At 50.9% G+C, this 12,016-nt stretch overlaps 1 protein-coding gene across 2 annotated transcripts in view; it reads left to right on the top strand.

The window, feature by feature from the left end:
• Ppp2r3a (protein phosphatase 2 regulatory subunit B''alpha) overlaps positions 1 to 11,431 on the top strand; it is a 74,165-nt gene extending 62,734 nt beyond the window's left edge. For both annotated transcript variants that reach the window (XM_048334973.1, XM_048334974.1), the window contains 4 exons: positions 395 to 570; positions 1,306 to 1,424; positions 3,559 to 3,665; positions 9,036 to 11,431. In XM_048334973.1, the coding sequence (XP_048190930.1) occupies positions 395 to 570; positions 1,306 to 1,424; positions 3,559 to 3,665; positions 9,036 to 9,162 (529 nt within the window). In that variant the 3' untranslated portion in view covers positions 9,163 to 11,431. The remainder of the gene's footprint in view (positions 1 to 394; positions 571 to 1,305; positions 1,425 to 3,558; positions 3,666 to 9,035) is intronic.
• Positions 11,432 to 12,016: the final 585 nt, after the last annotated feature.

Below are 12,016 nucleotides of genomic sequence, written 5' to 3'. Positions count from 1 at the left end.
TGTAGACAAGTGGCGGGCAGGTGTGCGAGTGGATTAGGAACTGTGCTCATTACCTGCCTTATGAAATGCTAACCCCTCCACATGGTATTGAAAACAAAAAGTTGGAAACGGAACATTGAGAGCATTTCCGGTGAGGAAGTTGGAAAGGGCACGCAGATCAAGTGGGAGTGGGGAAAGCCGCAACCTCCTCTTTCACCGCGCAAAGAAACTACACGGGGGCTTCACACAAAAGAGCCAGGCGGCGGGGCAGAAGCAGCCACTGGTGCTGGAAGCCGCTGGCTCTGGGAACGGGCAGGCAGGGAGGAGCGCCCGCCGGCTGGCTCTCTGTCCCGCGCTTTGTACTCGCGTCTGTCCAGTGGCCCCCGTGGGCTCACGCGCACCCCTTGTCTCCTAGCATCGAGTACTGGTTCCGCTGCATGGACGTCGACGGGGATGGCGTCCTCTCCATGTACGAGCTGGAGTTCTTCTACGAGGAGCAGTGCGAGCGCATGGAAGCCATGGGCATCGAGCCCTTGCCCTTCCACGACCTGCTGTGTCAGATGCTCGACCTGGTGAAGCCAGCCTGTGACGGTGAGACCCAGTGAGCCACCCTCTGCGGAGCGGGGACACGCGACCCTAGGCTGCCCCAACCTCACCTTCCAGGGTCTTCCGTACAGGCTTCCCAACTGCAGGAAGGGGAACGTTTCTCCTAGGAACAGCAGAGATGGGAAAAGCCACTGTTAAGGAACTAGGACCTTTTTCTTTTTTTTCCTGTTGGTTGTGGGGCTTGAACTCAGGGCCTTAGGTGTTGTCTTTAGCCTCTTTGTGCTAAGGCTAGCACTTGGTTTACCACTTGAGCCACAGCACCAGTTCCAGTTTTCCAGTAGTGAAATGGAGATAAGAATTTCATGGGACTTTCCTTCCCCAGGCTGGCTTCAAACCCCAATGTTCAGTTCTCAGCCTTCTGAGTAGCGAGGGTTACAGGCGTGAGCCACCTACCGGGCAGAAATTGGATCTTGCCAGGCACAGTAGTTCAGCCTGTAATCCTAGCTGCTCAGGATCAAGGTTCAAGAACCAGCCAGGGTTCAAATACTCAGGAGACCCTATCTCAAAACAAAACGGACTAATAGGGCTGAAGTTGTGGCTTTCGTGGAGGAACGGAACACTTGGCTACCAAGTATGAGGCTCTTGAGTTCAAGCACCAGTACCACAAAAAAGAAAAAAAATACATATCTCTATATATAGACGCATTGACACATATCCCCTTTTCAGCATCGGCGAAGCAGCAAGTGACGAAACTTAGTGGGTGCGTTTGTGTTTGCACAGGCAGGATCACCCTGCGGGATCTGAAGAGGTGCGGAATGGCCCACATCTTCTACGATACTTTCTTTAACCTGGAGAAGTACCTGGACCATGAGCAGAGAGACCCCTTTGCAGTCCAGAAGGTACCAGTATACGCTGAGCTTGGGGGCCGCAGGGCCAGAGCTACCGGGGAAAATCACATCTGCATGGAGGAGTCCCCATATTTAAAGAGCTAACATCTCCAGTAGTTACTGGGGGGGGGGGACACGCACGAGGCTGAGGGTTCAGTCTCCAGCACCGGGGAAAGGGGGGGCGGGGGAGGGAAGGAGAGAGAAGAACCAAGCACCAAGCGCAGCTCTGCCCATAGCCCATCGTCCCTAGTGTCGAACACGTTGTCCTTCTACCTTTTCAAAACGCACCCGTGGGCGCACCCCCGTTGGCCCCCTGTTGGTCTTGGTGTCGTGGTGCCACGGGTCTGGGAGGTGCCGTGGCGAGTAGCTTCCCTTCGGTGGGTGGGGGGCGCGGGGGGAGGGGGATTCAGAAGTGCTTCCGGGAACTGGACACATCTTCCCGTGCTGGGACCCCGTGTGTGGCTCTGCCCTAAATGTCACCCCGTCTTCTGGCACCTTCCCACGCACAACACCCCGCCGGCACTGCACCCGCGGTTCACCGTGGGCAGGGCAGACACAGCCCGTCCCCTCTCCCGTGGCAGGGCACACCTCCGCGGCTAGGGCACCACGGACTCCTTTTCAGTTTGGAGCCACATTTTTAGTTTTGCCTGGAACACAGAATCCGAGATACTGCACTAGGTGGGGAAGAAGGCTGGCCCTTTTGTTCCCTCCTTTTATTGTGTTACCTCTATCATTCAGTTTAATTTTGGGTGGTTGGGTATTTTTCACACCGCATCTGGGGACGTAGCCCAGGCTGGCCTCGAGCCCCTCCCCTCCTCGTCTCAGGGGCCCCCCGTTTTGGCCTATCTGTTGGTCAGGGTGCTCGAGACGCCCCTGGCACTATGTCAGAGCCTGAGTACAAGAAGGCGACAGAGGTAGGAGCAGGGGGGAGGGACCAGCATGGAGAAGGGGGATGAGACGGGGGAGGGGGGTAGTGTAGAGATGTTCCCAGGAGACGCCGCACAACAGGCTGTGGCTGAGCCGGCGTGTCAAGAAAAACCCTTCCTCCGCCACTGATCCACGCCTCCACTCACCGGCTGGAGCTTTGTTTCGTTGGCGACAGTGATCTCAGGCTTCCCCACTGGGTTGTTGCTGAGAGGGAGGTGTGTGCCAACATGTCCGGCTTTCCCCGTTGATATGGGGTCCCCTCATCCGCCTGCGCTCAGCCTCCCAATCACCAGAAAGAAAAGAACCTTAAAAAAAAAAACTCATAAAAAGTTCCCAGAGGTTAGGATTGTAGTGACACACACCTACAATCAATCCCAGCTATGCAAGTGGCAGCAAGAGGATCGCTATTCAAAGTCAGGCCAGGCCAAAGTATTTATGAGACCCTGTATCAAAAATAAGCCAGGCCCTGCACTGGTGGCTGTCATCCTAGCTACTCAGGAGGCTGAGATCTGAGGATCGTGGTTCGAAGCCAGCCTGCACAGGAAAGTCCATGAGACTCCCATCTCCAGTAACCACCAGAAACCCGGAAGTGGCGCTGAGGCTCAAGTAGCAGAGCTCTGTCTAGCCTTAAGCTGAAGAGCTCAGGACAGTGCCTAGGCCCAGAGTTCAAGCCCCATGACTGACCAAAAAAAAAAGAAAAAAGAAAATTCAGAGTGGCTCATGTCTATAGTCATAGGTATCCAAGATGTGGAAATGGAAGAATCATGGCGTGGAAACTGCCCTGGTAAAAGCAAGCAAAATCCTCCCTCAGCCAGTAAGTCGTGCGATAGCTCAGGCCTGTAATTCCAGCCAAGAGGAAGGCGTAAGTAGGAGAATCATGGTCCAAGGCTGGCCCTGGACAAAAATATAAGCAAAGAAAAAACAAACATGGCTGGGGACATGGCTAGAGGGATAGAGTGTCTTCCTAGCAAGTACAAGTCCTGAATTCAAATCCCGAGCACTGCTAGAACACTGTCAAAGGAAAGGTGGGCAAGAACAAACCACACCTACTCCATCCACGGAGCTGCCACGCAGAGCGCCCGGGAGAAGGAACTAGAACCGCCCATGACTGCCAAGTGAAAGGTCTAGCCTCGGCATCCAGTTACCCCTGTGGTCTGAGCAGTAGGAAGGTGGCATTCACAGCCTTGCATTTCGGTAACCGGTCCTTTTTCCCTTTCAGGACGTTGACAGCGATGGGCCTGAGCCCTCCGACTGGGACAGGTTCGCTGCGGAGGAATACGAGGCCCTGGTGGCTGAAGAGGCCGCCCAGGCACAGCTCCAGGAAGGGTGAGTGGGCCTCCGGGCTTCAACGCAGCCGTGCACAGCTGTGCGCACGAGGGGACCTGAATAAACCTCACACTGGAACAGTAAAGAGTATGAACGAGGGCTGGGGATTTGGCCTCGTGGCAAGAGTGCCTGCCTCGTATACATGAAGTCCTCCCTGGGTTCGATTCCCCAGCACCAAATATATAGAAAACGGCCAGAGGTGGCGCTGTGGCTCAAGTGGCAGAGTGCTAGCCTTGAGCAAAAAGAAGCCAGGGACAGTGCTCAGGCCCTGAGTCCAAGGCCCAGGACTGGCTCAAAACAACAACAAAAAAAACCCAGAGTATGAACGATCTAGGTCGCTGATGGCTTCTCCCAGCAGTCTTCCTTTCCCGAGTTCCTGCTCGCTTTCTCATGCGCAGTTCCCTTTAAAACTCCATGCCTTTCTTTCAAAGAATCCAAGATGAGGGGGCAGCCATGCCCTCCTTCAGTGATACGTGTGAGCGGGCTTCGTTTATCCTCCTACCTTCTATTCCCACTGACTGCTCCTTTAAGTAGTAAGATTAAGATGATATGTCGGGCACGGGTGGCTTAGTTTGTAATCCTAGCTACTCAGGAGGCTGAGCTCTGAGAACCTCAGGCAGGAAAGTCCATGGGACTCTCACCTGTAATTAACCAGCAGCAAACCTTGGTGGCCCTGTGGCTCAACGTGTTGAAGCACTAGCCATAAGCAAAAGAGCTCAAACCAGGCACTGGCGGCTCATGCCCATAATCCTAGCTATTCGGGAAGCTGCGATCTGAGGATCTCAGTTCAAAGCCAGCCTGGGCAGGAAAGTCCCCATGAAACTCCTATCTCCAATAAACCAGTCAGACAAGCCAGAAGTGACTCGGTGGCTCAAGTGGTAAAGCAGTGTTAGCGTTAAGCACTGAGAGGCTCAGGGACAGCGCCCAGGCCCTGAGTTCAAGCCCAACGACCAACACCCCCCCTCCCCACCCCCCAAAAAAGGACTATGATATTTTTAAATCTTTACACGCATGATTTTGTGCATTCAATCCTGAAACAAGTAGCCTCTGCAGTTTATACTAGTAAAGCAAAAATTCTATAAAGGGACCATATTTAGAAATTAAAATTTCCAGCAAAGTCTACTGACACATGAGTGTGAACTCTGCCCTCATAACGCTGGTAGTATGTTCGTGTGACACAATATTCACAGAAACCAAAGAGTTGGCGAAGCATTTCCTACTGCTGTCTTCTTCCCCATGAAGCCCTGTTCCCTGTTCCATAATGTATCGAGGGACTCTTCCTTACTCCACTGTAGAGTTGTGCCATTATTTTACAACCTCTGTTGACTGACATAGCGCTAACATTTCCCTATTGGAAATCATAGGGCTATATAGTACATCCTCCTTTGTACATCATTATTCCTACATGTAAGATAAATTCCTAGACCTGACTCAAATAAGTATGGATGAAAACAGCCCCGAATAATAGCAGTGATTTCACTCAGAGCTGAGGGACTATTCCCACTGTGGGTTCCTATTTTTTATTTTTATTTTTGGGGGGCCAGTCCTGGGCCTTGGACTCGGGGCCTGAGCACTGTCCCTGGCTTCTTTTTGCTCAAGGCTAGCACTCTGCCACTTGAGCCACAGCGCTGCTTCTGGCCGTTTTCTGTATATGTGGTGCTGGGGAATCGAACCCAGGGCTTCATGCATATACGAGGCAAGCACTCTTGCCACTAAGCCACATCCCCAGCCCTGTGGGTTCCTATTCTCTTCTGTCATTTATAAGGTTTGTATAATGTGCGTGTATATTACTTGAATAGGAAAATGATTTTTTTCCTTTTATCTATTTACGTAACATACATGTTCACCGCAGAGAAGTTACAAATAAAAATCTTCACCTAAAATCCACCACCCAAAAACAGCTTTATTTTATTCCCCTGGAATAGATCCTAGACATTTCAATGCAAATAACCAATCTGGCCCTACACCCTCCAAAATAACCTGTTTTACAAAAGTATACCTATTATAACGTGCTTTAGCGGAAGGAGAAAGTAGCACGTCTGAACAGGAGTTTGTGTGCATGGAAACGAGAGCGAGCGGCGGCAGGGAAGAGAAGGAAGTCACCGGTGGCCGCGCAGGGAAGACAGGACGCGGGCAGAAGTAGGGGTGAGGGGTCAGGAGAGGAGATGCCGACACCAGCTGGAGACTCAACCGGTGCACCTGAGACGCCCCCCTCCCCTCCCCTCCCCTCCCCTCCCCTTCCCTCCCCTCCGCTGTGACAGCTGAGCCTCCCCAGAGCCCGGGAGAGTTGCCACAGCCCGCATGGCCAGCTAGGGCGGCAGCGAGGCTGAGCCCCAGATCCCAAGGGGGCCCCACCCGGGCCTTCAGGAAGAAGCGCATTCAGTCTGAAATCGTCACCTCCCCAGTCGAGAGACAGGAAGAACACTGGCATCGCCGGAAGGGCACAGGCTCGGGAGCCACGCAGATCTGGCCCACTTGCCAGCTGGGCAGGTTACCTGACTCCCGGGCTCGGGTGCAGAAGATGGAGCAACTACCTTCCCAGGCGGTTGTGAGAACCTGAGATAATCTATATACCTGGCTCCCGGTCACGGCACCTGTGACCACGGCCCGCGGAGGAAGAGACAGCGTGTGAAGCCTCTTCTCCATCGTCCAGCCGCGCGTGGGCTCCCCAGGTGCACGGCGCCCAGGCCACGGCTCTCAGCGCCCTCACCGCACAGAGCAGCAGGGAAGACGGCGTCTGACGCAGCGGGGGAGTCGGCTTAGGAAGCAGCTGACGGGAGTCCCGTGACGCCAGCACCAGCACACACGGGCTCCACGAGGGAACGCGGTGGCTCCGGGCGGCACACGCACGTCGGGGAAACTGTAGAAAGGGGATGTGGCCCGCCCATGCGTTGAGCACGGGGGCAGATGCAGCGAGGAAGCCCTGCAGGGTCTCGGGAGGTGACGCCATCTCACTTAGGGATTTTGAGCGTTCTTCCGCTCAGCTGGAGGGATGGAGAAGTAGGGAGACAAGGAAGCCTTTTCCGACATCTAAACGAGACGGTGGTGGCACATAACGATAACTTTTTTCAAAAACGTTTTTAAGACAGCGGTAGGTGAGCGGCAAAGAATCGGGAAATTTGGGCGACATCCAAGATGAGCTGGTGAGTGCTGAGGTTGGAGGGAAAGGTACCGTGGGCAGTCGGCATCAAATCCGCCATCCCGACGGGGCCAGCAAGCCAGGAAGTGCACTGCTAGACCGGGAACCGAGTCACGGCCGCGGACGCTTCCTCCACCTGAGTAGACGGAAGGTGTGGAGGACCCCACCAAGGCTCTTTGCCATTTCTCCCTACTCACTTCCACTAGGCCTCAGAATGTGGGGAAGAGTAGTGGAAACAAGAATGGAAGGGGCGGGGCTGGGGATATGGCCTAGTGGCAAGAGCGCTTGCCTCGTATACATGAAGCCCCTGGGTTCGATTCCCCAGCACCACATATACAGAAAATGGCCAGAGGTGGCGCTGTGGCTCAAGTGGCAGAGTGCTAGCCTTGAGCAAAAAGAGGCCAGGGACAGTGCTCAGGCCCTGAGTCCAAGGCCCAGGACTGGCAAAAAAAAATGGAATGAGCTGTGTGTGTGTGTGTGTGTGTGTGTGTGTGTGTGTGTGTTTTGAACTCAGGGAGTGGGCACTGTCGCTGTCCCTAAGACTCTTTGTGTGCAAGGCTATTTATTGCTCCACCACTTGAAACACATTGACACTTGTGGTTTTTGGAGTGAATAATTGGAGAGATGAGTCTCACTGAGACTTGTCTGCCTGAGCTGGCTTCGAACCTCGATCCTCAGATCTCAACCTCCTGAGTAGATAGTATGACAGGCGTGAGCCACCGATGCCCGGCTGAAATGAGCTATTTTTGAGAAATGATCAAGCTAGGGCCTGGGTATGTGGCTTAGTGGTAGAGTGCTTGTCTAGCACGAATGAAGCCCTGGGTTCGATTCCTCAGCACCACATGCACAGAAAAAGCCAGAAGTGGCGCTGTGGCTCAAGCGGTAGAGCGCTAGCCTTGAGCAAAGGTGAGCAAAGGTAGCTCAGGGACAGTGCTCAGGCCCCGAGTTCAAGCCCCAGGACTCAGGGGAAAAAATTATGAAGCTATAAATAATTTCTTATAAGATCGTAAGCTGGAACTCAGAGAATGGTTTTCCAAACAGGTAAGCTTTTTTTTAAAGTTTAACCTCTCTAAGCTCCCTTCGAAGATGTTTTCAGACTTGAACAGACACCAAGGTGGGTTGTACCTGCCTTGGAATATTGTCATTAGTTGACCTTGGTAACTTTTTGGTGGACTCCAGAAATTTACGTTCAAATGTAGGTCCCTGCAAAGGGAAACAAGTCAGGTGGGGGAGGGAGGGGATGCCCGGTGGTAGAACACTTGCCTTGCGTGTCAGAGGCCCGGGTTCAGTCCTCAGCACCACCTGCAAAACAAACTAACTAGTTAGCAAGGGTAATAAGCCAGGGGTATCAAATAGGAAATGCCTAAACAGCCCTCAGCAAAATGACCGTGCGTGCCTTGCTGGGCTTCACGCAGCCCCAGAATAGTTAATACCCATTCACACCGGTGCCCACAGCCAGTGTAAGGGAGGCCCGGTGGCTTCCTGGGGGAGCGTAGGTGTCCTGTGGGGTTCTGCAAAGCAGGGTGGAGGCAAATGAACAGGCTTCCTTCTGCTCCGTGCCAGCTGTGGCGGGGGAAGCGGAAGCGCGAGCTGCCCCGCAGCCTCTCCCTTAGCGAAAGCTTGCTGCAGCATGTCCGCAGCGCGCTCTACTGTGGACTGGAGCTTCGAGCAGGGGTGAAGTGTGCTGTCTGCTACCGGCTGTTAGTTCCTCCTGGGGCAACTCAGTTTTTTGTGGCTGCCGTTTGTAAAGCAACTATGGGTACTTACTTAGGCCGGTCCTCAGGCTTGTTTGCCAAATTAACCTGTACACAACACAACCATTAACGTTAAAAAATCAGCAACTAAGCCGGGCTCCGGTGGGCCCACGCCTGTCATCCTAGCCTCTCAGGAGGCTGAGGTCTGAGGATCATGGTGCAAAGCAGGAAAGCTGTTGAAACACTCATCACAACTAACCACCAAAAAGCTGGAGGTGGTGCTGTGGCTCAAGTGGTAGAGCGCTAGCCTTGAGCAAAGGTTAGGGACAGCAAGTAGGACCCAAGTACGGGACACACACACGCACACACACACACACGCACTCACGCGCGCGCGATAGCTGAGCCAGAAAGTTCATGAGACCTGCGGCATGGCTCAAATGGTAGAGCACCCGTCAAGTCAGCCAATCACTGAGGCCCTGAGCTCAAACCCCAATACAACAACCAAGTCAGCAACTTACTTTTGCTTTGCTCTTGCAGCTCCTTTGAGGAATATGAAACAGATGAGCCTGCCTCTCCCTCTCCATTTGGAAGCCAAGACAATAAACCAGGACCCTCAAACCTTTCAGAGAAATGTGGCAAGCTTCAGTCAGTGGATGAAGAGTAGCTGCCACTGGTCACAGGAAAGGAAGACGTGTATTTCAAATACCTTCCCTTCCCTTGTCAAGAGATGCTCCAGTTTGTGTACTGCTTTTGTAAAGGCTTTGATTTCTCCCAATGGGCATCTGCACTGCAAACTTCCAGGCTGATACCTCTCACCTTGGGAGACTCCTCGAGCTTGCCCAGACTTCTGGCAGAGGCTTTCCTCAGAGGGGAATCTAACAGTGACCATCACCTTTCAACACCTGCAACCCCCGAATGCACCACAGCTCTCTTGGGGACGGTGTCAAGTTCTCTGCACGGCAGATACTGTCTCCATGCTGGCCGGCTTCCCCGAGACCTCTCAGGGCTCCTATGGAGCCTAAAAGAAACCTTCACTTGCAGAAAACTTGAGTCAAGAGATTCTGGAACTTGAAAAGTATTAAGGGCCTCCAGAATTGACGTAGCCCTAGTAATAAAAGCACTGCCAAAACATCTCAGAGACTTCCTTTAATTATGTGTACTGGAGTTCAAAGATCTTGAACTTAACCCAGTTTAAACGTAATTTCACAATGACCTGCCAAACTACTAGTCACTTTACATCCTCAGGTATTGTAACCACTGGGCCTTCCAACTCGGCTGACAAGGGGTGGCTACCTCCCCATCATGACTGGACCTTAGATAAAATCCCAAGGAAAGAAAGATCCTTAAAAGGAAGACTAGCGTAGAACTTGGCTCATACTTGAAAACAAAGCAAGCCGCCTAACTTATACATTTGTATAGAATTACTGAATGATTTCTTAATCTACAAGTTCACTGATTTACCTTATCTTTATTTTCTAGCAGGCCTACTTAAAGCCTTAAAAGGAATCGTGAGATACTGTATGAAAAAATTCTTCCTAGATGTATTCCTTTCTTCATGTCACTATTAGATTAAGCCGGAAGTAAACTCAACCTAACTCTATTAAAAAGAAACTACTATTCCAGACATTTACCACAGAATTGGAAGGAAAGTGATAGCATTGGGGGGAGGGGATTCTTATTGTGGTAGCAGATATGTTCACTTCAAAACATCGTCTCAGCAGGGCCACGGCACAACCAAATCCCACAATAGCCAGGGTGGAAGAGGGATGGAAAGAAACGACTGGAATGGATGGACATTTCTAAAACACATAAAAGGAGTCCACTGAGTGACTTCAATAGTCATCTCTGTCAAAGTCAGCTTTGCTCCTAGTTACTTGTGGCCTCTTTGCCATCCATCTTGGTTGCTTTGACCAAATACTGAACTAATCGAACCTTGGAATATGGCAGGCAGGAAGTGAAGAATAATTTAGGAAATTAAAAAAATCAACTAAAAGTATGAGCAACCCCAGGAATTATACCTGTCACTATCCAGCCAGATTCCTGGTGGGATTTTATCTTCATTAGAACTAATCTCCCACTTAACGTAAAGGGCACACGCCTGCAATCTCCGCACTCAGTAGGCTTGAGGGCACCCCGATCCTGTCTCCAAATGGATTGGGACCTAAGAAATTTACCACCAATCCCATCCCAGCCTCTACCAGCAAGGAGGAACTCTCTAGTGCCAGATGAAAGTACAAAAGGTTAAAACTTGCTTGGAAATACGGTATGTTTTGTTATCCATACTGACTCGTTATTTGGCTCACCAAAAAGACAAAAGTTGGTTTTACACTTTTTAAAATGAATTCAGGCCTGAGCTGCTTATGCCTGCTAGCCACACTGCAATCATACGCGACTTTTTTCCCTTTATTTGCACTGCTGCCGATCCCAAACCCAGGGTGTTGCACAGCTCAACAACTGAGCTGCACCCTCAGGCCTCTTCTTTACCTCATTTGTCCTTTCGGAAGTTCTCGTGATCAATTTGGATTGTGCCAAGTCATTACAATCATGTATTGCACTGCATTCCTTTCTTAGAGATGAAATGCAGTATGTGTCAATCCTGAGGACTAGGATAGTATGTCTCTCTGATAAAGTTCTCCCTAAAACTCCTGCCAAACTGGAGGCTGCAAGCATTACAGTACCCCAGGAGCCTTGATACAAGACAAATTGAGTTATCATGATCTTGCACAACATTAGTTGCCCAGGTAATCAAATGAAACTGTGTTTTCCCTCCAGTTTGTTACTCTGTACTGTTTCAAAGTGTTTTTAAAAATTAGATCTGTCCAACAAGATGTCATTTTCTCCACTTTTGAAAATGTGTGTTTGGGTAGAGAAGGCTGCATGACTTGTTCTTGCCTTTTTGCAAAAGAATAAAGTTGACAAATAGACAAATCTCATTCACTAAGATAATATGAATTTTGTTTAGTCACAATGTCTGAGTAATGCTGTGGACAAACGAGTTTCAAATACAGTAACTTTGTAGTAGGAAAGTTATGAAGTGATGCATTGGTAAAGTGTTTTAAAAAAAAATCTAACCTGTAATGGTAGCTGCTTAGGAGGCTGAGATCTGAGGATTGTGGTTCAAAGCCAGTCCAGGCAGCAAAGTTCATGAGACTCTCACCTTCAATTAACCACCAGAAAACCACAAGTGACCCTGTGGCTCAAACGTGGTAGAGCGCTAGCCTTGAGCAAAAGAGCTCAGGGACAGCACCCAGGCCCCCAGTTCAAGCCCCACGACTTAAAAAAAAAAATCTGGAAGGGTATTTCAACCAGAGAAGTGCTTTCTACTTGGGACAGGGTTGGCCAGGGCACAGAGATGAGAGTTCACAGGAATAAGAGGGGCATTAGCTTGATCTGCGATGTATTATGTTACTGGGAACCTAAACATTTTTAAGGAGTAGAAAGAGAATAGAAACTGTCAAAAGTACATACAGATACTACCCGAGTTTGAATGTAATGTTTCCTAAAGCACTTAGTAACCT

The sequence above is a fragment of the Perognathus longimembris genome, chromosome 26, assembly GCF_023159225.1.
Source record: "Perognathus longimembris pacificus isolate PPM17 chromosome 26, ASM2315922v1, whole genome shotgun sequence".
Taxonomy (NCBI): Eukaryota; Metazoa; Chordata; class Mammalia; order Rodentia; family Heteromyidae; genus Perognathus; species Perognathus longimembris.
Note: the sequence above shows the minus strand (reverse complement) of the source record. Positions and strands in the feature narration are given on the sequence as shown.